Source organism: Pseudophryne corroboree, chromosome 12 (assembly GCF_028390025.1).
Source record: "Pseudophryne corroboree isolate aPseCor3 chromosome 12, aPseCor3.hap2, whole genome shotgun sequence".
In the NCBI taxonomy this organism is placed as follows: Eukaryota; Metazoa; Chordata; class Amphibia; order Anura; family Myobatrachidae; genus Pseudophryne; species Pseudophryne corroboree.
The window spans coordinates 19532929-19557437 of NC_086455.1; the positions used below are offsets into that span (position 1 = coordinate 19532929).

Consider the following 24509-nt stretch of genomic DNA (forward strand, 5'->3'; position numbering starts at 1 on the left):
TTGCCAAATATGCAGATGTCACCCCCCAGGGGGTCGACACCAGAATGGATGCCTTTATTTGTGGAATTACGTGATGGTTTATCTTCCCTTAAACAGTCAGTTGAGGACATGAGGCGGCCGGACAATCAATTAATGCCTGTCCAGGCGCCTCAAACACCGTCAGGGGCTGTAAAACGCCCTTTGCCTCAGTCGGTCGACACAGACCCAGACACGGGCACTGATTCCAGTGACGACGGTAGAAATTCAAACGTATTTTCCAGTAGGGCCACACGTTATATGATTTTGGCAATGAAGGAGACGTTACATTTAGCTGATACTACAGATACCGTAAAACAGGGTATTATGTATGGTGTGAAAAAACTACAAACAGTTTTTCCTGAATCAGAAGAATTAAATGACGTGTGTGATGAAGCGTGGGTTGCTCCTGATAAAAAGTTGATAATTTCAAAAAAGTTATTGGCATTATACCCTTTCCCGCCAGAGGTTAGGGCGCGCTGGGAAACACCCCCTAAGGTGGACAAGGCGCTCACACGCTTATCCAAACAAGTGGCGTTACCCTCTCCTGAGACGGCCGCACTTAAGGATCCATCAGATAGAAAGATGGAAGTTATTCAAAAGAATATATACACACATGCAGGTGTTATACTACGACCAGCTATAGCAACTGCCTGGATGTGCAGTGCTGGAGTAGTTTGGTCAGAATCCCTGATTGAAAATATTGATACCCTAGATAGGGACAATGTTTTACTGTCGTTAGAACAAATAAAGGATGCATTTATCTATATGCGTGATGCACAGAGGGATATTTGCACACTGGCATCTCGGGTGAGTGCTATGTCCATTTCAGCCAGAAGAGCCTTATGGACACGACAGTGGACAGGCGATGCGGATTCAAAACGTCACATGGAGGTTTTGCCGTATAAAGGGGAGGAGTTATTTGGAGTTGGTCTATCAGACTTGGTGGCCACGGCTACTGCCGGGAAATCCACTTTTTTACCTCAAGTCACTCCCCAACAGAGAAAGGCACCGACCTTTCAACCGCAGCCTTTTCGCTCCTACAAAAATAAGAGAGCAAAGGGCTTGTCGTACCTGCCACGAGGCAGAGGAAGAGGGAAGAGACACCAACAGGCAGCTCCTTCCCAGGAACAGAAGCCCTCCCCGGCTCCTGCAAAAACCTCAGCATGACGCTGGGGCCTCTCAAGCGGACTCGGGGACAGTGGGGGGCCGTCTCAAAAATTACAGCGCGCAGTGGGCTCACTCGCAGGTAGACCCCTGGATCCTGCAGATAATATCTCAGGGGTACAGGTTGGAATTAGAGACGGATCCTCCTCATCGTTTCCTGAAGTCTGCCTTACCAACCGTCTCTTCCGAAAGGGAGAGGGTGTTGGAAGCCATTCACAAGCTGTACGCTCAGCAGGTGATAGTCAAAGTACCCCTATTACAACAAGGAAAGGGGTATTATTCCACTCTATTTGTGGTACCGAAGCCGGATGGCTCGGTAAGGCCTATTCTAAATCTGAAGTCCTTGAACCTCTACATAAAAAAGTTCAAGTTCAAGATGGAGTCACTCAGAGCAGTGATAGCGAACCTGGAAGAAGGGGACTTTATGGTATCCTTGGACATCAAGGATGCGTATCTACACGTTCCGATTTACCCCGCACACCAGGGGTACCTCAGGTTCATTGTTCAAAACTGTCACTATCAGTTTCAGACGCTGCCGTTCGGATTGTCCACGGCGCCTCGGGTCTTTACCAAGGTAATGGCCGAGATGATGATTCTTCTTCGAAGAAAAGGCGTATTAGTTATCCCATACTTGGACGATCTCCTAATAAGGGCAAGGTCCAGAGAACAGCTGGAGACAGCTTTAGCACTATCTCAAGAGGTGCTAAGACAACACGGGTGGATTCTGAATATTCCAAAATCCCATTTAATCCCGACAACTCGTCTGCTGTTCCTAGGAATGATTCTGGACACGGTTCAGAAAAAGGTTTTCCTTCCAGAGGAAAAAGCCAAGGAGTTATCCGATCTGGTCAGGAACCTCCTAAAACCAGGAAAAGTGTCAGTACATCAATGCACAAGAGTCCTGGGAAAAATGGTGGCTTCTTACGAAGCAATTCCATTCGGCAGATTCCATGCAAGAATATTCCAAAGGGATCTGTTGGACAAATGGTCAGGGTCGCATCTGCAGATGCACCTGCGAATAACCCTGTCACCAAAGACAAGGGTGTCACTTCTGTGGTGGTTGCAGAAGGCTCACCTATTAGAAGGCCGCAGATTCGGCATTCAGGATTGGATCCTGGTGACCACGGACGCCAGCCTGAGAGGCTGGGGAGCAGTCACACAAGGAAGAAACTTCCAGGGAGTATGGACGAGTCTGGAAAAGTCTCTTCACATAAACATTCTGGAACTAAGAGCAATCTACAATGCTCTAAGCCAGGCGGAACTTCTCCTGCAAGGAAAGCCGGTGTTGATTCAGTCGGACAACATCACGGCGGTCGCCCATGTAAACAGGCAGGGCGGCACAAGAAGCAGGAGTGCAATGGCAGAAGCTGCCAAGATTCTTCGCTGGGCGGAGAATCACGTGATAGCACTGTCAGCAGTGTTCATCCCGGGCGTGGACAACTGGGAAGCAGACTTCCTCAGCAGACACGATCTTCATCCGGGAGAGTGGGGTCTACATCCAGAAGTCTTCAACATGTTAATAGACCGTTGGGAAAGACCAATTGTAGACATGATGGCGTCTCGCCTCAACAAGAAACTGGACAAATATTGCGCCAGGTCAAGAGATCCACAGGCAATAGCTGTGGACGCACTGGTAACTCCTTGGGTGTACCAGTCAGTGTATGTGTTTCCTCCTCTGCCGCTCATACCAAAGGTATTGAAGATCATACGGCAAAGAAGAGTAAGAACAATACTAGTGGTTCCGGATTGGCCGAGAAGGACTTGGTATCCGGAACTTCAAGAGATGCTCACGGACGAACCGTGGCCTCTACCTCTGAGAAGGGACCTGCTACAGCAGGGTCCCTGTCTTTTTCAAGACTTACCGCGGCTGCGTTTGACGGCATGGCGGTTGAACGCCAGATCCTAAAAGGGAAAGGCATTCCAGAAGAAGTCATTCCTACCTTGATTAAGGCACGGAAGGAAGTCACCGTGAAACATTATCACCGCATTTGGCGAAAATATGTAGCGTGGTGCGAGGATCGGAGGGTTCCGACGGAGGAATTCCAACTGGGTCGTTTCCTACATTTCCTGCAATCAGGATTATCTATGGGTCTCAAATTGGGATCCATTAAGGTTCAAATTTCGGCCCTGTCAATATTCTTTCAAAAAGAATTGGCCTCTGTCCCTGAGGTCCAGACTTTTGTCAAGGGAGTACTGCATATACAGCCTCCTGTGGTGCCTCCGGTGGCACCGTGGGATCTAAATGTAGTTTTAGATTTCCTCAAATCCCATTGGTTTGAACCATTGAAAAAGGTGGATTTGAAATATCTCACATTGAAAGTGACTATGTTACTAGCCCTGGCCTCTGCCAGGAGAGTATCTGAATTGGCGGCTTTATCTTATAAAAGTCCTTATCTAATCTTCCATTCGGATAGGGCAGAACTGCGGACTCGTCCGCATTTTCTCCCTAAAGTGGTATCAGCATTTCATCTGAACCAACCTATTGTGGTGCCTGCGGCCACTAGCGACTTGGAGGACTCCAAGTTGTTGGACGTTGTCAGAGCCTTAACAATATACATTGCAAGGACGGCTGGAGTCAGAAAATCTGACTCGCTGTTTATATTGTATGCACCCAACAAGTTGGGCGCACCTGCTTCTAAGCAGTCGATTGCTCGTTGGATTTGTAACACAATTCAACTTGCACATTCTGTGGCAGGCCTGCCACAGCCTAAAACTGTAAAAGCCCACTCCACAAGGAAGGTGGGCTCATCTTGGGCGGCTGCCCGAGGGGTCTCGGCATTACAACTCTGCCGAGCAGCTACGTGGTCGGGGGAGAACACGTTTGTAAAATTTTACAAATTTGATACCCTGGCAAAGGAGGACCTGGAGTTCTCTCATTCGGTGCTGCAGAGTCATCCGCACTCTCCCGCCCGTTTGGGAGCTTTGGTATAATCCCCATGGTCCTTTCAGGAACCCCAGCATCCACTTAGGACGATAGAGAAAATAAGAATTTACTTACCGATAATTCTATTTCTCGGAGTCCGTAGTGGATGCTGGGCGCCCATCCCAAGTGCGGATTATCTGCAATACTTGTACATAGTTATTGTTAACTAATTCGGGTTATTGTTAAGGAGCCATCTTTAAGAGGCCCTTTCTGTTGTCATACTGTTAACTGGGTTTAGATCACAAGTTGTACGGTGTGATTGGTGTGGCTGGTATGAGTCTTACCCGGGATTCAAAATGCCTCCCTTATTGTGTATGCTCGTCCGGGCACAGTACCTAACTGGAGTCTGGAGGAGGGTCATAGGGGGAGGAGCCAGTGCACACCACCTGACCTAGTAAAGCTTTACTTTTTTGTGCCCTGTCTCCTGCGGAGCCGCTATTCCCCATGGTCCTTTCAGGAACCCCAGCATCCACTACGGACTCCGAGAAATAGAATTATCGGTAAGTAAATTCTTATTTTTTTTTTATTCAAGTACGTGGATTAACCCTGGATTTGCCGAGGAGCCTGGACCCATGGATCTGGTGAGTAGAATTTCTTCAACAGGTAGCCCTTGGATTCTACTGGAGAAGAGGACCGACCTGCGTGAGAACATAAGGTAAGTATGTATGTATGTATGTATGTGTGTATGTATGTAATAAAATTATACTTTCACGGTGTGTGTGTCTTGTGTTTTTTTGGGTATTTTTTTAGTGGTAGTACTACAGGTACCAGCGGGCCCGTTTTTCCGCCGCATGCTGGTACTTGTGGTTCTCCAAGTACCAGCATGCGGGGGAGGCTTGCTGGGACTTGTAGTACTGCTACTAAAAACAATATCTTTTATTTTACAACAAAGGCTATCAGCCCTCCCATCCGCAGCCCATTGGATGGGGGGGGACAGCCTCGGGCTTCACCCCTGGCCCTTGGGTGGCTGGGGGGGGGGACCCCTTGATTGAAGGGGTTCCCACTCCCCCAGGGTACCCCGGCCAGGGGTGACTAGTTGGATTTTTGATGCCACGGCCGCAGGGCACTGTATAAAAGTGACCCCCGGCTGTGGCATTATCTGTCCAGCTAGCGGAGCCCGGTGCTGGTTTTAAAAATACGGGGGACCCCTACTCTTTTTGTCCCCCGTATTTTTGGGACCAGGACCAGGCGCAGAGCCCGATGCTGGTTGCTTAAATATGGGGGAACCCCTGTCATTTTTTTCCCCATATTTCTGCAACCAGGATCGGCTCAAAGAGCCCGAGGCTGGTTATGCTTAGGAGGGGGGACCCCACGCAATTTTTTTGGCAAAAATAAGCACTTTCCCACCCCTTCCCACTGATATACATGCACGGATCTCATGGATCCCTGCATGCATCTCAAATCACGGAAAAAAAAAGCAGGTCTGTTTTTTTTTAGGACTTTTTTACGAGTTGTAATTTTTCACGGCAGTGTTTTGTGTTTTTTTGCTTTGCACTTCTTAGTAAATGACCGAGATTCATATCTAAACAGGCGTAATTTGACCGATGGTGTATTCATTCGTAATTTTTTACCTGAACTAGCAAAAAATTACGAATGCCCTCATCACTGCCGTGATTAGTGTTTAGTAAATGACCGAGATGACACTTTGAAGAAAAAACGGCATCTCGGTCAAAATCGGGAGCTTAGTAAATATACCCCCTGGTTGGACACCAGGGCAATTGCTCAGAGCAGGGACTACTGTTCCGAGGCCGGTAGGAAACATGTACATTAAAACATCTTATGGGTAGAATTGCTGATAAGTCAAATTGCATCGACTGCATGTTTTCTGTGTAAAAAGATGGGGGACTAGATTTACTTGTTCCATAAAAATGATAGTTCTTTATACAGTAAGTGTAAAATACAGGCTAAAACTGACCTACTCTTGAGGGCAAAGAGGAAGATATCTAATGGGGATACAATTACTGGTGATGTGCTGCTAGGCATCGCCTGCGCACGTTTCGCCCATTTACGGGGCCGCTGACATTTCTCTGTCATCCATCTGGGGGACTCTGCGTCTGTACTGATGGGTTAGAGTGTGTACGGATGTATCGTGTGACGGCTTAAGAAGTCCGCTTCCCAGTTGTCGACGCCTGGAATGTGAATGGCTGAGATAATCGGGATCCACCGTTCCGCCCACTGGAGTATATGTGCAACCTCCTTCATCGCTCTCCAGCTGCGAGTTCCTCCTTGTTTGTTTATGTAAGCCACCGCTGTGGCGTTGTCTGATTGAATTCGTACCGGGTGACCCTGAACACTGGTCTGTACCTGAATCAGAGCATAGACAGGAACTGTGCCTGCACTCTCCAGGGCACAAAACTTAAACTGAGGTGTTGGGCTGGTCAGGCTGGAGATGGGAGGGGTTAGAGGGGGGAGGAGTTTCTTTTGATAGGTTCTGTGCCCAAGCTCCCTCCCGCACACTCTAACCCATCATTACAGACGCAGCGTCCCCCAGATGGACTCAGAGAGAGAGATTTTACGGTAAGCAACAAAAAAAATCCCTATTTTAAGCTTTCCTGCAGAACTCTATGGGGAAACTTGAGATGTGGACGGAACATGATGCGCTGCTCGAAAACAGCGCATCGTGTGTATCACATTGAATTAAATTTCCCCGGTACAGTCTGGTGATTAAGAAAAGTGAACTTTGTTTTTATTTTTTCCTCCAATATGTGTGTCTACCCATCTGTATATAGGGTAACGGCACTTACTGACTTGCGCTCAGTGCGGGCGCTTCAATTGTTTGTGTGTATTGTAACGCCTGTCTGAAGGGCCCTAGAGCTATTCAATTGTTTTGCACAACCAATTGAATCACTGCCCCCTTTATTCCAGCAATGGCCCCTTTCGCATGCTTAAGATGATCTGTGTGTAGCAGCTTCCCCTGTGCTAAGTGCAGAACATGCTGCAGATGCCGCCTGGCCAGACCTTTAAACCAGCATTGTAGCCCCACCTGAGGTGGATTTCTGCTCGCACAACATTGATTAAAAAAATATGCCACGATGAATTAGGTAGTACATCCCGTGATTTAGTATGTTGTCCTGTCTGTTACACACTGTGTTGTGTTTGCCACACATGGCGGTAGGCATCAATGCCAGGCAACTCCATTCATGTGGACTGTAAATTTCTCGGAAATAGCCGCTAACCCTTCCCGGACTGATGAGCAGAGACCTTGGCCTGTTCTGAGCTCTCTGCATTTGTTCTTGGGCTGGTATTAGATAGTAGCACCGGTGGTACATGAAATAAAGGAGTAGCAGCGCCTGTCCCTCCATTACCTTCTTTGTATGACGGCTGTAAGAACGTACTTCTATTTTCACCCATGGCTTTTCAGGGTTGGCTCAGTGTTTGGGTCATTGGTTCTGATCCGTTATTGGTGCCTTTTTAAAGTAATCTGTTTCACTGTAAGGGAATACAATGTAAGCGCGGCCACTGCAGCACAAAATACTGTAAAGCAAAGATGGCATTCATCTTTCTTTATATCGTATTATTTACGTAAGTAGCACCAATCGCATTACACAGCATTGTGCAGAGATAATTTAGTTACCCAGCGATGTGCGGATGCTTACCTACATAGAGCATTATGGTAGTCTAACATGGCACATTTTAAGGCCATGCCTGTTTTTGGCCCTATTTCCCAGATGGTACCCTGCCTGCAGTTCACCACTAGAGTGAACATTTACCATGAATGGGGGGCTCTGCTGTGACGCACTATGAATTGGGGGGGGGGGGCGGCACAGTGTGGCTTGCTATGAATTGGGGGGGGGGGGGGGGGGGGGGGGCGGCACAGTGTGGCTTGCTATGAATTGGGGGGGGGGGGGGGGCACAGTGTGGCTTGCTATGAATTGGAGGGTGCCCCCGCAGTGTGGCTTGCTATGAATTGGGGGGGGGGGGGGGGAGGCACAGTGTGGCTTGCTATGAATTGGAGGGTGCCCCCACAGTGTGGCTTGCTATGAATTTGGGGGGTAGGGGGGGGGGGGCACAGTGTGGCTTGCTATGAATTGGAGGGTGCCCCCGCAGTGTGGCTTGCTATGAATTTGGGGGGGACACAGTGTGGCTTGCTATGAATTGGAGGGTGCCCCCGCAGTGTGGCTTGCTATGAATTGGGGGGGGGGGCACAGTGTGGCTTGCTATGAATTGGAGGGTGCCCCCGCAGTGTGGCTTGCTATGAATTGGGGGGGGGGGGGGGAGGCACAGTGTGGCTTGCTATGAATTGGAGGGTGCCCCCGCAGTGTGGCTTGCTATGAATTTGGGGGGGAGGGGGGGGGGGCACAGTGTGGCTTGCTATGAATTGGAGGGTGCCCCCGCAGTGTGGCTTGCTATGAATTGGGGGGGGAGGGGGGGCACAGTGTGGCTTGCTATGAATTGGAGGGGGGGGGGGGAGGGGGGGCACAGTGTGGCTTGCTATGAATTGGAGGGTGCCCCTGCAGTGTGGCTTGCTATGAATTGGGGGGGGGGGGGGGGGGGGGGGAGGCACAGTGTGGCTTGCTATGAATTGGAGGGTGCCCCCACAGTGTGGCTTGCTATGAATTTGGGGGGTAGGGGGGGGGGGGCACAGTGTGGCTTGCTATGAATTGGAGGGTGCCCCCGCAGTGTGGCTTGCTATGAATTTGGGGGGGAGGGGGGGGCACAGTGTGGCTTGCTATGAATTGGAGGGTGCCCCCGCAGTGTGGCTTGCTATGAATTTGGGGGGGAGGGGGGGGCACAGTGTGGCTTGCTATGAATTGGAGGGTGCCCCCGCAGTGTGGCTTGCTATGAATTGGGGGGGGGGGGGGGGAGGGGGGGCACAGTGTGGCTTGCTATGAATTGGAGGGTGCCCCCACAGTGTGGCTTGCTATGAATTTGGGGGGGAGGGGGGGGCACAGTGTGGCTTGCTATGAATTGGAGGGTGCCCCCGCAGTGTGGCTTGCTATGAATTGGGGGGGCACAGTGTGGCTTGCTATGAATTGGAGGGTGCCCCCGCAGTGTGGCTTGCTATGAATTTGGGGGGGAGGGGGGGCACAGTGTGGCTTGCTATGAATTGGAGGGTGCCCCCGCAGTGTGGCTTGCTATGAATTGGGGGGGGGCGCGGCACAGTGTGGCTTGCTATGAATTGGAGGGTGCCCCCACAGTGTGGCTTGCTATGAATTGGGGGGCCCTGTAGTGTGACTTATTATGAATTGTGTGTGTGTGGGGGGGGGGGGGGGATTGCAGTGTGGCTTGCTGTTAATTGGGGTGGTGGGCCCAGCAGTGTGGCTTGCTATGAATTGGGGGGGGGGGGGAGGGGGGGCACAGTGTGGCTTGCTATGAATTGGAGGGTGCCCCCGCAGTGTGGCTTGCTATGAATTTGGGGGGGAGGGGGGGCACAGTGTGGCTTGCTATGAATTGGAGGGTGCCCCCGCAGTGTGGCTTGCTATGAATTGGGGGGGGGGGGGGGGGGGCACAGTGTGGCTTGCTTTGAATTGGAGGGTGCCCCCACAGTGTGGCTTGCTATGAATTTGGGGGGGAGGGGGGGGGGGCACAGTGTGGCTTGCTATGAATTGGAGGGTGCCCCCGCAGTGTGGCTTGCTATGAATTTTGGGGGGAGGGGGGGGCACAGTGTGGCTTGCTATGAATTGGAGGGTGCCCCCGCAGTGTGGCTTGCTATGAATTGGAGGGTGCCCCCGCAGTGTGGCTTGCTATGAATTTTGGGGGGAGGGGGGGGCACAGTGTGGCTTGCTATGAATTGGAGGGTGCCCCCGCAGTGTGGCTTGCTATGAATTGGGGGGGGGGGGGGGGGCACAGTGTGGCTTGCTATGAATTGGAGGGTGCCCCCACAGTGTGGCTTGCTATGAATTGGGGGGCCCTGTAGTGTGACTTGTTATGAATTGTGTGTGTGTGGGGGGGGGGGGGGGGGGTTGCAGTGTGGCTTGCTGTTAATTGGGGTGGTGGGCCCAGCAGTGTGGCTTGCTATGAATTGGGGGGCCCTGCAGGGTGGCTTGCTATGGATTGCTGTGTAGCCTATGACCGAGGGCCTGATTCAGAGTGTTACTGTGTCCCACGCAGACTTAGTATCGGGAATCTGCGGCTTGCGCTGTTGTACGCAGTTTTCCTCAGCCACTGCCTGTTTGAAGGGCTGTAGCATTGGGAGGGGGTGGAGGGAGGGCTGCATGTCACCTCCGTTTTCTAGGAGGAGAGGAACAAGGCCCTGCGTGTCACCGGGCAGACTTCCTGGTCTCGCAGCCTCTACTTCCGTTGGCCAGCTGCACAGCTGAGGCTTCTGGTCACAATCTAGGATTGCAGCTTGCGTCGATGGTCGCAGTGCTGGGATCGCAGCTACATGCAGGAGGTGTCTCTTCTACTGAGCCGTCCCCCGCATGCCCCTCCTAGAGATCGCCTGGAAATTCAATGCTGTATGCATGCGGCAGTGATCTTCTGGCCATCTCTGAATCAAGCCCTAAGTGAGGGGAGCTGGCTCTGTCGCACTCTGCAGCCCCCCCCCCCCCTCGCCTGAGTGCAGGTGTTGACTGTGTCATGTCCTCTTCCCGGGTGAGAAGGAGGAGTGTGAGTACCTCAGTGTAGTAGTAAATTGCGCAATTCATTTTCTTTATTATTTTCCATCCAATTGTTTGTTTCCTGTGTTCTCCTCGTGTGTCTTTAGTATGTGAGGTCACACTGGGTCCATACTATGCTGTGATTGATTTCTGTGTTTATGGCTCAAGTTTTTATATAATCAATCTTTCTCTGTCCCCATTTCCATTGTATGAGTGATGGAGGGGGGTGCAATGAAGTTCCGCCCCTTTATAAGTGAAGCCACGCCCTTTCTAAGTGAAGTCACGCCGTTTTTCAACATGCACAGGTGTGCCTTCCTCTGTGATCTGCACCCTGCCCTGCAAATAAAATCCTACAGTGAACATTACCAAAGCAGCATGGTCCCAGAAGACCACTCATGGCTGCCACCAAATGTATATGAACTCACTGTTATTACTACACAATAGAACCCAAAAGCAGGCAGTGTTTTCCTAATTACTTTCCTGTACTACTTACGGATATAGGTAGAAGCCTTTGATGTTAGTGTTCACTCACAAGAGACAACTTTATTAACTGCACTTGATTCACCCGGTTGTTTTTCCTCCCATTAAGGAAGTGTTTGGGGATGATCCAGATCTCTCAAAGGATTCTTCCAACTCCAAGAAAAAACGTGTGCCACGCTTCGAGGAGGTAGAAGAGCCAGAAGTGATCCCAGGTCCACCGTCTGAAAGCCCGGGCATGCTGACCAAGATGCAGGTACGGCCACATGATCTGTATTTCCTTTTCTCTAACGTCCTAGTGGATGCTGGGGACTCCGTCAGGACCATGGGGAACAGCGGCTCCGCAGGAGACAGGGCACAAAAGCAAGCTTTTAGGATCACATGGTGTGTACTGGCTCCTCCCCCTATGACCCTCCTCCAAGCCCCAGTTAGGTTTTTGTGCCCGGCCGAGAAGGGTGCAATCTAGGTGGCTCTCTTAAAGAGTTGCTTAGAAAAAGTTTTTAGGTTCTTTATTTTCAGTGAGTCCTGCTGGCAACAGGCTCACTGCATCGAGGGACTTAGGGGAGAGATTTTCAACTCACCTGCGTGCAGGATGGATTGGATTCTTAGGCTACTGGACATAGCTCCAGAGGGAGTCGGAACACAGGGCTCGCCCTGGGGTTCGTCCCGGAGCCGCGCCGCCGACCCCCCTAGCAGATGCTGAAGATGAAGAGGTCCGGAACCAGGCGGCAGAAGACTCTCAGTCTTCATCAGGTAGCGCACAGCACTGCAGCTGTGCGCCATTGTTGTCAGCACACTTCACACAGCGGTCACGGAGGGTGCAGGGCGCTGGGGGGGGGCGCCCTGGGCAGCAATGTATAATACCTGTATGGCGAAAAATACATCACATATAGCCCTTGAGGCTATATGGATGTATTTAACCCCTGCCAGATATCTAAAACTCCGGAGAAGAAGCCCGCCGAAAAGGGGGCGGGGCCTATTCTCCTCAGCACACAGCGCCATTTTCCCTCACAGAAAGGCTGGTGGGAAGGCTCCCATGATCTCCCCTGCACTGCACTACAGAAACAGGGTTAAAACAGAGAGGGGGGGCACTGATTTGGCGATATGTATATATATTAAAATGCTATAAAAGGAACACTTATATAAAGGTTGTCCCTGGATAATTATAGCGTTTTGGTGTGTGCTGGCAAACTCTCCCTCTGTCTCCCCAAAGGGCTAGTGGGTCCTGTCCTCTATCAGAGCATTCCCTATGTGTGTGCTGTATGTCGGTACGTGTGTGTCGACATGTATGAGGAAAATATTGGTGAGGAGGCGGAGCAAATTGCCTGTAATGGTGATGTCACTCTCTAGGGAGTCGACACCGGAGTGGATGGCTTATTTATGGAAATTACGTGACAATGTCAACACGCTGCAAGCCGGTTGACGACATGAGAGGGCCGGCGAACAAATTAGTATCTGTCCAGGCGTCTCAAACACCGTCAGGGGCTGTAAAATGCCCATTTACCTCAGTCGGTCGACACAGACCCAGACACGGACACTGATTTCAGTGTCGACGGTGAAGAAACAAACGTATTTTCTCTATCGTCCTAGTGGATGCTGGGGTTCCTGAAAGGACCATGGGGAATAGCGGCTCCGCAGGAGACAGGGCACAAAAAGTAAAGCTTTACGATCAGGTGGTGTGTACTGGCTCCTCCCCCTATGACCCTCCTCCAAGCCTCAGTTAGATTTTTGTGCCCGGCCGAGAAGGGTGCAATCTAGGTGGCTCTCCTAAAGAGCTGCTTAGAAAAGTTTAGCTTAGGTTTTTTATTTTACAGTGAGTCCTGCTGGCAACAGGATCACTGCAACGAGGGACTTAGGGGAGAAGAAGTGAACTCACCTGCGTGCAGGATGGATTGGCTTCTTTGGCTACTGGACATTAGCTCCAGAGGGACGATCACAGGTACAGCCTGGATGGTCACCGGAGCCTCGCCGCCGGCCCCCTTGCAGATGCTGAAACGAGAAGAAGGTCCAGAATCGGCGGCAGAAGACTCCTCAGTCTTCTTAAGGTAGCGCACAGCACTGCAGCTGTGCGCCATTTCCTCTCAGCACACTTCACACGGCAGTCACTGAGGGTGCAGGGCGCTGGGAGGGGGGCGCCCTGGGAGGCAATGTAAACCTATTTTTTGGCAAAAAATACCTCACATATAGCCTCCGGGGGCTATATGGAGATATTTAACCCCTGCCAGAATCCGTTAAAGAGCGGGAGACGAGCCCGCCGAAAAAGGGGCGGGGCCTATCTCCTCAGCACACAGCGCCATTTTCCTCACACAGCTCCGCTGGTCAGGAAGGCTCCCAGGCTCTCCCCTGCACTGCACTACAGAAACAGGGTAAAACAAGAGAGGGGGGGCAAAATTGTGGCAAAAATATATATATTAAAGCAGCTATACAGGGAGCACTTATTATAAGGCTATCCCTGTCATATATAGCGCTTTTGGTGTGTGCTGGCAAACTCTCCCTCTGTCTCCCCAAAGGGCTAGTGGGGTCCTGTCTTCTTTAAGAGCATTCCCTGTGTGTCTGCTGTGTGTCGGTACGTGTGTGTCGACATCTATGAGGACGATGTTGGTGTGGAGGCGGAGCAATTGCCAAATATGGGGATGTCACCCCCTAGGGAGTCGACACCAGAATGGATGGCTTTATTTATGGAATTACGGGATAGTGTCAACACGCTAAAGCAGTCGTTTGACGACATGAGACGGCCGGACAATCAATTAGCACCTGTCCAGGCGCCTCAAACACCGTCAGGGGCTGTAAAACGCCCGTTACCTCAGTCGGTCGACACGGACCCAGACACAGGCACTGATTCCAGTGGCGACGGTGACGAATCAACCGTATTTTCCAGTAGGGCCACACGTTATATGATTTTGGCAATGAAGGAGGCGTTACATATTGCTGATACTACAGGTACCACAAAACAGGGTATTATGTGGGGTGTGAAAAAACTACCTATAGTTTTTCCTGAATCAGATGAATTAAATGAGGTGTGTGATGAAGCGTGGGTTGCCCCCGATAAAAAACTGCTAATTTCAAAGAAGTTATTGGCTTTATACCCTTTCCCGCCAGAGGTTAGGGCGCGCTGGGAAACACCTCCTAGGGTGGACAAGGCGCTCACACGCCTATCAAAACAAGTGGCGTTACCCTCTCCTGAGACGGCCGCACTTAAAGATCCAGCAGATAGGAGGATGGAAAATATCCAAAAAAGTATATACACACATACAGGTGTTATACTACGACCAGCTATAGCGACAGCCTGGATGTGCAGTGCTGGGGTAGCTTGGTCAGAGTCCCTGATTGAAAATATTGATACCCTGGATAGGGACAATGTTTTACTGTCTTTAGAGCAAATAAAGGATGCATTTCTTTATATGCGTGATGCACAGAGGGATATTTGCACACTGGCATCACGGGTAAGTGCTATGTCCATTTCGGCCAGAAGAAGTTTATGGACGCGACAGTGGTCAGGTGATGCGGACTCAAAACGGCATATGGAAGTTTTGCCGTATAAAGGGGAGGAGTTATTTGGTGTTGGTCTATCGGATTTGGTGGCCACGGCTACAGCCGGGAAATCCACCTTTTTACCTCAAGTCACTCCCCAACAGAAAAAGACACCGACTTTTCAACCGCAGCCCTTTCGTTCCTTTAAAAACAAGAGAGCAAAGGGATATTCATATCTGCCACGAGGCAGAGGAAGGGGGAAGAGACTGCAACAGGCAGCTCCTTCCCAGGAACAGAAGCCCTCCCCCGCTTCTACAAAAGCCTCAGCATGACGCTGGGGCTTCCCAAGCGGACTCGGGGGCGGTGGGCGGTCGTCTCAAGAATTTCAGCGCGCAGTGGGCTCACTCGCAGGTAGATCCCTGGATCCTGCAGATAATATCTCAGGGGTACAGGTTGGAACTAGAGACGGATCCACCTCGCCGTTTCCTGAAGTCTGCTTTACCAACGTCCCCCTCCGACAGGGTGACGGTCTTGGAAGCCATTCACAAGCTGTACTCTCAGCAGGTGATTGTCAAGGTACCTCTTTTACAACAAGGAAAGGGGTATTATCCCACTCTATTTGTGGTACCGAAGCCGGATGGCTCGGTAAGACCTATTCTAAATCTGAAATCCTTGAACCTGTACATAAAAAAGTTCAAGTTCAAGATGGAGTCACTCAGAGCAGTGATAGCGAACCTGGAAGAAGGGGACTTTATGGTATCCTTGGACATCAAGGATGCGTATCTCCACGTTCCAATTTACCCCTCACACCAGGGGTACCTCAGGTTCGTCGTACAGAACTGTCACTATCAGTTTCAGACGCTGCCGTTTGGATTGTCCACGGCACCTCGGGTCTTTACCAAGGTAATGGCCGAGATGATGATTCTTCTTCGAAGAAAAGGCGTATTAATTATCCCATACTTGGACGATCTCCTAATAAGGGCAAGGTCCAGAGAACAGCTAGAGATGGGATTAGCACTGTCTCAAGAAGTGCTAAAGCAGCACGGGTGGATTCTGAATATTCCAAAATCCCAGTTAATTCCGACAACACGTCTGCTGTTCCTAGGGATGATTCTGGACACGGTTCAGAAAAAGGTTTTTCTCCCGGAGGAAAAAGCCAAGGAGTTATCCGAACTTGTCAGGAACCTCCTAAAACCAGGAAAGGTGTCTGTACATCAATGCACAAGAGTCCTGGGAAAAATGGTGGCTTCTTACGAAGCAATTCCATTCGGCAGATTCCACGCAAGAATTTTCCAGAGGGATCTGCTGGACAAATGGTCAGGGTCGCATCTTCAGATGCACCAGCGGATAACCCTGTCTCCAAGGACAAGGGTATCTCTTCTGTGGTGGTTGCAGAGTGCTCATCTATTGGAGGGCCGCAGATTCGGCATACAGGATTGGATCCTGGTGACCACGGACGCCAGCCTGAGAGGCTGGGGAGCAGTCACACAAGGAAGAAACTTCCAGGGCGTGTGGTCGAGCCTGGAAACGTCTCTTCACATAAACATTCTGGAACTAAGAGCAATCTACAATGCTCTAAGCCAGGCAGAACCTCTGCTTCAAGGAAAACCGGTGTTGATCCAGTCGGACAACATCACGGCAGTCGCCCATGTAAACAGACAGGGCGGCACAAGAAGCAGGAGTGCAATGGCAGAAGCTGCAAGGATTCTTCGCTGGGCAGAGAATCATGTGATAGCACTGTCAGCAGTGTTCATCCCGGGAGTGGACAACTGGGAAGCAGACTTCCTCAGCAGACACGACCTTCACCCGGGAGAGTGGGGACTTCATCCAGAAGTTTTCCACATGCTTGTAACCCGTTGGGAAAGACCAATGGTGGACATGATGGCGTCTCGCCTCAAAAAACTGGACAGGTATTGCGCCAGGTCAAGAGACCCGCAGGCAATAGCTGTGGACGCGCTGGTAACGCCTTGGGTGTACCAGTCGGTGTATGTGTTTCCTCCTCTGCCTCTCATACCAAAAGTATTGAGAATTATACGGCAAAGAGGCGTAAGAACGATACTAGTGGTTCCGGATTGGCCAAGAAGGACTTGGTACCCGGAACTTCAAGAGATGATCACGGAGGATCCGTGGCCTCTACCTCTGAGAAGGGACTTGCTTCAGCAGGGTCCCTGTCTGTTTCAAGACTTACCGCGGCTGCGTTTGACGGCATGGCGGTTGAACGCCGGATCCTAAAGGAAAAAGGCATGCCGGAAGAAGTCATTCCTACCTTGATTAAAGCAAGGAAGGAAGTAACCGCGCAACATTATCACCGCATTTGGCGAAAATATGTTGCGTGGTGCGAGGATCGGAGTGCTCCGACGGAGGAATTTCAACTGGGTCGATTCCTACATTTCCTGCAATCAGGATTGTCTATGGGTCTCAAATTGGGATCTATTAAGGTTCAAATTTCGGCCCTGTCGATTTTCTTCCAGAAAGAATTGGCTTCAGTTCCTGAAGTCCAGACCTTTGTTAAGGGAGTACTGCATATACAGCCCCCTGTGGTGCCTCCAGTGGCACCGTGGGATCTCAATGTTGTTTTGGACTTTCTCAAATCTCATTAGTTTGAACCACTAAAAAATGTGGATTTGAAATATCTCACATGGAAAGTGACCATGCTACTAGCCCTGGCTTCGGCCAGGAGAGTGTCAGAACTGGCAGCTTTATCTTACAAAAGCCCATATCTGATTTTCCATTCGGACAGGGCAGAACTGCGGACTCGTCCACATTTTCTCCCTAAGGTGGTGTCAGCATTTCATCTGAACCAGCCTATTGTAGTGCCTGCGGCTACAAGCGACTTGGAGGACTCCAAGTTGTTGGACGTTGTCAGAGCTTTAAAAATATACATTTCAAGGACAGCTGGAGTCAGGAAATCTGACTCACTGTTTATACTATATGCTCCCAACAAGTTGGGCGCTCCTGCGTCTAAGCAGACTATTGCTCGCTGGATTTGTAGTACGATTCAGCTTGCACATTCTGTGGCAGGCCTGCCACAGCCAAAATCGGTAAAAGCCCGTTCCACAAGGAAAGTGGGTTCTTCTTAGGCGGCTGCCCGAGGGGTCTCGGCATTACAACTCTGCCGAGCGGCTACGTGGTCGGGGGAGAACACGTTTGTAAAATTCTACAAATTTGATACCCTGGCTAAGGAGGACCTGGAGTTCTCTCATTCGGTGCTGCAGAGTCATCCGCACTCTCCCGCCCGTTTGGGAGCTTTGGTATAATCCCCATGGTCCTTTCAGGAACCCCAGCATCCACTAGGACGATAGAGAAAATAAGAATTTACTTACCGATAATTCTATTTCTCGGAGTCCGTAGTGGATGCTGGGCGCCCATCCCAAGTGCGGATTATCTGCAATAATTGTACATAGTTATTGTTGCCTAAATCGGGTTATTGTTGTAGGGAGCCATCTTTCAGAGGCTCCTCTGTTATCATACTGTTAACTGGGTTTAGATCACAGGTTGTACGGTGTGATTGGTGTGGCTGGTATGAGTCTTACCCGGGATTCATAAATCCTTCCTTATTGTGTACGCTCGTCCGGGCACAGTATCCTAACTGAGGCTTGGAGGAGGGTCATAGGGGGAGGAGCCAGTACACACCACCTGATCGTAAAGCTTTACTTTTTGTGCCCTGTCTCCTGCGGAGCCGCTATTCCCCATGGTCCTTTCAGGAACCCCAGCATCCACTACGGACTCCGAGAAATAGAATTATCGGTAAGTAAATTCTTATTTTCTTTTAGGGCCACACGTTAAGGGCAATGAAGGAGGTGTTACATATTTCTGATACTCCAAGTACCACAAAAAAAAAGGGTATTATGTGTGAGGTGAAAAAACTACCTGTAGTTTTTCCTGAATCAGATAAATTAAATGAAGTGTGTGATGATGCGTGGGTTTCCCCCGATAGAAAATTATTGGCGGTATACCCTTTCCCGCCAGAAGTTAAGGCGCGGTGGGAAACACCCCTCAGGGTGGATAAGGCGCTCACACGCTTATCAGAACAAGTGGCGGTACCATCTACGGATAGGGCCGTACTTAAGGAGCCAGCTGATAGGAGGCTGAAAAATATCCTAAAAAGTATACACACACATGCTGGTGTTATACTGCGACCAGCGATCGCCTCAGCCTGGATGTGCAGAGCTGAGGTGGCTTGGTCGGATTCCCTGACTAAAAATATTGATACCTTTGACAGGGACAGTATTTTATTGACTATAGAGCATTTAAAGGATGCATTTCTATATATGCGAGATGCGCAGAGGGATATTTGCACTCTGGCATCAAGAGTAAATGCGATGTCCATATCTGCAAGAAGATGTTTATGGACACGACAGTGGTCAGGTGATGCAGATTCCAAACGGCACAAAGATGTATTGCCGTATAAAGGGGAGGAGTTATTTGGGGTCGGTCCATGGGACCTGGTGGCCAGGGCAACTGCTGGAAAATCCACCGTTTTTTACCCTAAGTCACATCTCTGCAGAAAAAGACACCGTCTTTTCAGCCTCAGTCCTTTCGTCCCTATAAGAGTCATATCTGCCCAGGGATAGAGGAAAGGGAAGAAGACTGCAGCATGCAGCCCATTCCCAGGAACAGAAGCCCTCCACCGCTTCTACCAAGTTCTCAGCATGACGCTGGGACCGTACAGGACCCCTGGATCCTACAAGTAGTATCCAAGGGGTACAGATTGGAATGTCGAGAGGTTTCCCCCCTCGCAGGTTCCTGTAGTCTGCTGTACCAATGTCTCCCTCCGACAGGGAGGCAGTATTGAAAACAATTCACAAGCTGTATTCCCAGCAGGTGATAATAAAATTACCCCTCCGACAACAAGGAAAGGGGTATTACTCCACACTATATGGTGGTACTGAAGGCTAGGTGAGACCTATTCTAAATCTGGAAAATTTGAACACTTACAAGGGTTCAAATCCAGATGGAGTCACTCAGAGCAGTGATAGCAAAGAACAAGGGGACTATATGGTGTCCCGGGACATCAGGGATGCTTACCTCCATGTCCCAAAATTTGCCTTTTCTCACCAAGGGTACCTCAGGTTCGTGGTACAGAACTGTCACTATCAGTTTCAAGACGATGCCGTTGGATTGTCCAAGGCACCCCGGGTCCTTACCAAGGTAATGACCGAAAGGAGGATTCGTCTTCAAAGAAAATGGACGACCTCCTGATAAGAACAAGGTCCAGAGGACAGTTGGAGGTCGGAGTAGCACTATCTCAAGTAGTTCTACGACAGCACGGGTGGATTCTAAATATTCCAAAACCGCAGTTGTTCCGACGACACGTCTGCTGGTCCTAGGGATGATTCTGGACACAGTCCAGGAAAAGGTGTTTCTCCCAGAGGAGAAAGCCAGGGAGTTATCCGAGCTAATCGGGATCCTCCTAAAACCAGGAAAAGTGTCAGTGCATCATTGCACAAGAGTCCTGGTAAAAATGGTGGCTTATTACGAAGCGCTTCCATTCGGCAGATTTCACGCAAGAACTCTTCAGTGGGATCTGCTGGACAAATGGTCCGGATCGCATCTTCAGATGCATCAGCGGATAACCCTATATCCAAGGACAAGGGTGTCTCTCCTGTGGTGATTACAGAGTGCTCATCTTCTAGAGGGCCGCAGATTCGGCATTCAGGATTGGATGCTGGTGACCACGGAGGCCAGCCTGAGAGGCTGGGGAGCAGTCACACAAGGAGTGTGATCAAGTCTGGAGAATTCTCTCCACATAAATATACTGGAGCTAAGAGCAAATTTATAATGCTCTAAGCTTAGCAAGACCTCTGCTTCAAGGTCAGCCGGTATTGATCCAGTGGGATAACATCACGGCAGTCGCCCACGTAAACAGAAAGGGCGGCACAAGAAGCAGGAGGGCAGTGGCAAAACTGCAAGGATTTTTCGCTAGGCGGAAAATCATGTGATAGCACTGTCAGCAGTGTTCATTCCAGGAGTGGACGACTGGGAAGCAGACTTCCTCAGCAGGCACGACCTCCACCCGGGAGAGTGGGAAATTCATCGGGAAGTTTTCCGCATGATTGTGAACCGTTGGGAAAGACCAAAGGTGGACATGATGGCGTCCCGCCCGAACAAAAAATGGGACAGGTATTGCGCCAGGTCACGAGACCTTCAGGCGATAGCTGTGGACGTCCTGGTAACACCGTGGGTGTAACAGTCGGTGTATGTGTTCCCTCCTCTGCTTCTCATAACCAAGGTATTGAGAATTATAAGACATAGAGGAGTAAGAACTATACTCGTGGCTCCGGATTGGCCAAGAGGGACTTGATAACCGGAACTTCAAGAGATGCTCACAGAGGACTAATGGCCTCGGGAGCTAAGAAGGGATTTGCTTTCAGCAAGTACCATGTCTGTTCCAAGAGGAACCGTGGCATCGGCCTTTAAGAAAGGACCTGCTCCAGCAGGGACCTTGTCTGTTCCAAGACTTACCGCGACTGCGTTTGACGGCATGGCGGTTTGAACGCCGGATCCTAAGGGAAAAGGCATTCCGGAAGAGGTCATACCTACCCTGGTCAAAGCCAGGAAGGAGGTGACCGCACAACGTTATCACCACATGTGGTGAAAATATGTTGCGTGGGTGAGGCCAGGAAGGCCCCACGAAAAAATTTCAACTAGGTCGATTTCTGCACTTCCTGCAAACAGGAGTGTCTATGAGCCTCAAATTGGGGTCCATTAAGGTTCAAGTTTCGGCCCTATAGATTTTCTTCCAAAAAGAATTGGCTTCAGTTCCTGAAGTCCAGACGTTTGTCAAGGGAGTATTGCATATACAGCCCTTGTGTGCCTCCAGTGGCACCGTGGGATCTCAACGTAGTGTTGGGATTCCTCAAATCATATTGGTTTGAACCACTCAAATCTGTGGATTTGAAATATCTCGCATGGAAAGTGACCATGCTGTTGGCCCTGGCCTCGGCCAGGCGATTGTCAAAATTGGCGGCTTTGTCTTACAAAAGCCCATATTTGATTTTCCATTCGGACAGGGCAGAACTGCGGACTCGTCCCCAGTTTCTTCCTAAGGTGGTGTCAGCGTTTCACCTGAAACAACCTATTGTGGTGCCTGCGGCTACTAGGGACTTGGAGGACTCCAAGTTGCTAGACGTTGTCAGGGCCCTGAAAATATATATATATATATAATTCCAGGACGGCTGGAGTCAGAAAGTCTGACTTGCTGTTTATATTGTAGGCACCCAAAAAGCTGGGTGCTCCTGCTTCTAAGCAGACTATTGCTCGTTGGATTTGTAGTACAATTCAGCTTGCACATTCTGTGGCAGGCCTGCCACAGCCAAAATCTGTAAATGCCCATTCCACAAGGAAGGTGGGCTCATCTTGGGCGGCTGCCCGAGGGGTCTCGGCTTTACAACTTTGCCGAGCAGCTACTTGGTCAGGGGCAAACACGTTTGCAAAATTCTACAAATTTGATACCCTGGCTGAGGAGGACCTGGAGTTCTCTCATTCGGTGCTGCAGAGTCATCCGCACTCTCCCGCCCGTTTGGGAGCTTTGGTATAATCCCCATGGTCCTGACGGAGTCCCCAGCATCCACTAGGACGTTAGAGAAAATAAGATTTTACTTACCGATAAATCTATTTCTCATAGTCCGTAGTGGATGCTGGGCGCCCATCCCAAGTGCGGATTGTCTGCATTACTTGTACATAGTTATTGTTACAAAAAATCGGGTTATTATTGTTGTGAGCCATCTTTTTTAGAGGCTACTTCATTGTTATCATACTGTTAACTGGGTTCAAATCACAAGTTGTACGGTGTGATTGGTGTGGCTGGTATGAGTCTTACCCGGGATTCAAGATCCTTCCTTATTGTGTACGCTCGTCCGGGCACAGTACCTAACTGAGGCTTGGAGGAGGGTCATAGGGGGAGGAGCCAGTACACACCATGTGATCCTAAAAGCTTGCTTTTGTGCCCTGTCTCCTGCGGAGCCGCTGTTCCCCATGGTCCTGACGGAGTCCCCAGCATCCACTACGGACTATGAGAAATAGATTTATCGGTAAGTAAAATCTTATTTTCTGTTGCTCCGTGTTAATGGCGTTCTGTGCTCCTGAGAGACTGTGATCTCCTCCACCAAACTCTTAAGAACTGTTCTTGTGAGTCTTCCGCCATACGCCCACAGGCGTATGAAGTTTCTTAGCTATATGTTGCCTCTGCTTTGCTTAATTGTATATAATGCAGTCATCACGTAGTAATAGGTCTTTCTGTGTTGCAGATTAAACAGATGATGGAAGCAGCCACCCGGCAGATAGAGGAGAGGAAGAAGCAGCTGAGCTTCGTCAGTCCTCCCGCAGTGGTAAAGTTGGGATATTCATATTTTCTATACGTTAGAGCTGGTATCCTGTATTCCTGTAAAGAAAATCACACATGGTTTTTATATGATTCAGTATTATAGCCAATAGGACTTGTCACCCCTGTGTCTAGATAACGCAAACTCATCCTATACAGTACTGCGCAAGCTACATTGCATCTGGTCGATGAACTCCAGCATGGTCAGGGATTTTCCAATGCCGTTGAGGTGCAGTCGCCCAGTTTTCTCACACAAGAGTACAGCAGTGCTCGCCCAAGCTAGTAGCCAGTGATCATGATGCTCTGGAGGTTAAGGAGTTAATATTTTAATTGTAGATCACTGGGATTGAGGTGGAACGTTGTGGTAGTTGTGATCTGTTAAAGGAAAAGAGAAAGTACAGAGAGGAGCTCATTAGCAGCAGAAGAAATCCTTTTATGCCAGGATGTTCCTCCAAAAACCCCTCGCACGTCTTAGGAGTAGTGATGAGCGGATTCGGTTTTACTCGGTTTTACTCGGTTCTCAAAACCGAATCTTATTGGCTCACTGATGTCACGTGTTTTGGATAGCCAATAAGATTCGGTTTTGAGAACCGAGTAAAACCGAGTAAAACCGAATCCGCTCATCACTACTTAGGAGCCTCATCTATATATTAATAGCAGAAGGACGAGTTTTATGACTGACCTATTTCTATGATGCTGTTGTCTGAGTAGGGCACACCATATACCAAATTTAAAGGTTGTGTCTGTAGATTTGCAGAGAAAAAAAATGGCGTAATATGTTGCTTTGTTTTGGAGTAATGTGGCAAAATATCCACCTGCTATTTACAATGCATCACCATTGTACTCTGGAAAATGTGACAGCTGGTGAGCTCTTCCTGTGCATCTGCTGGGTGACCTGGAACATGTGACCTGCTGGATGGCCTCGAAACTGTGACCGTTATTTGCAGACACCCACTAAGCAGGGAGTGAGAAGGGGTAAAATGTTCCACCCAGCAAACCTTTGTCCAGTTGAACCTGGACACATCAGCAAGTGGTCACTGAATTTGGGAGCTGGGTCGTACCATGAAGCTCTGCTGCACATGTCTGGGTGGACTCTATTGATGCTGTAATGAAATGGACTGATGAGCACTGCTACGATCCAGCTTTAGCTTCTAGTTGTGGATTGTACAAGTGTATGTATCTGTCACTTGTACTTTATGGTTTGGAAATTATCAATATATCAAGTCTCATCATTGCACCGGCTTAGACATGAGTATCATCATTGATGTGTAAGGTGCCACAGTGATCAGCCGTGCTGGACAGTGGGGAAATTGGGCATACAATGTGGCCAGTATAAATGCAGACAAGACAATACAGGGTAGGACGGGCCTGCTCATGGGAGAGCTTTCACAGGAGGGAGTGTGGCTGGAGATTGGGACAGTTGTGTGGGTAGTCTAGGTGGGAGTAGGGCAGTGTCGGACTGGGGCATGTAGGGTCCACCGGGGAAATGCAGTGATAGGGGCCCATGTTAGGGGTGTGGCCAGTCTGCGGAGGGGGTGTGGCCTGCCACCTCATTGGTTTGACTAACCATTAGAGAGTGCAACGTCTGGGCACC

The 24509-nt window shown here is 49.8% G+C and overlaps 1 protein-coding gene across 1 annotated transcript in view; it reads left to right on the plus strand.

The window, feature by feature from the left end:
* PRPF3 (pre-mRNA processing factor 3) overlaps nucleotides 1-24509 on the plus strand; it is a 63857-nt gene that overhangs the window by 8081 nt on the left and 31267 nt on the right. Inside the window, exons 4-5 of the mRNA XM_063947154.1 lie at nucleotides 11234-11377; nucleotides 22842-22922. Of these exons, the coding sequence (XP_063803224.1) occupies nucleotides 11234-11377; nucleotides 22842-22922 (225 nt within the window). The remainder of the gene's footprint in view (nucleotides 1-11233; nucleotides 11378-22841; nucleotides 22923-24509) is intronic.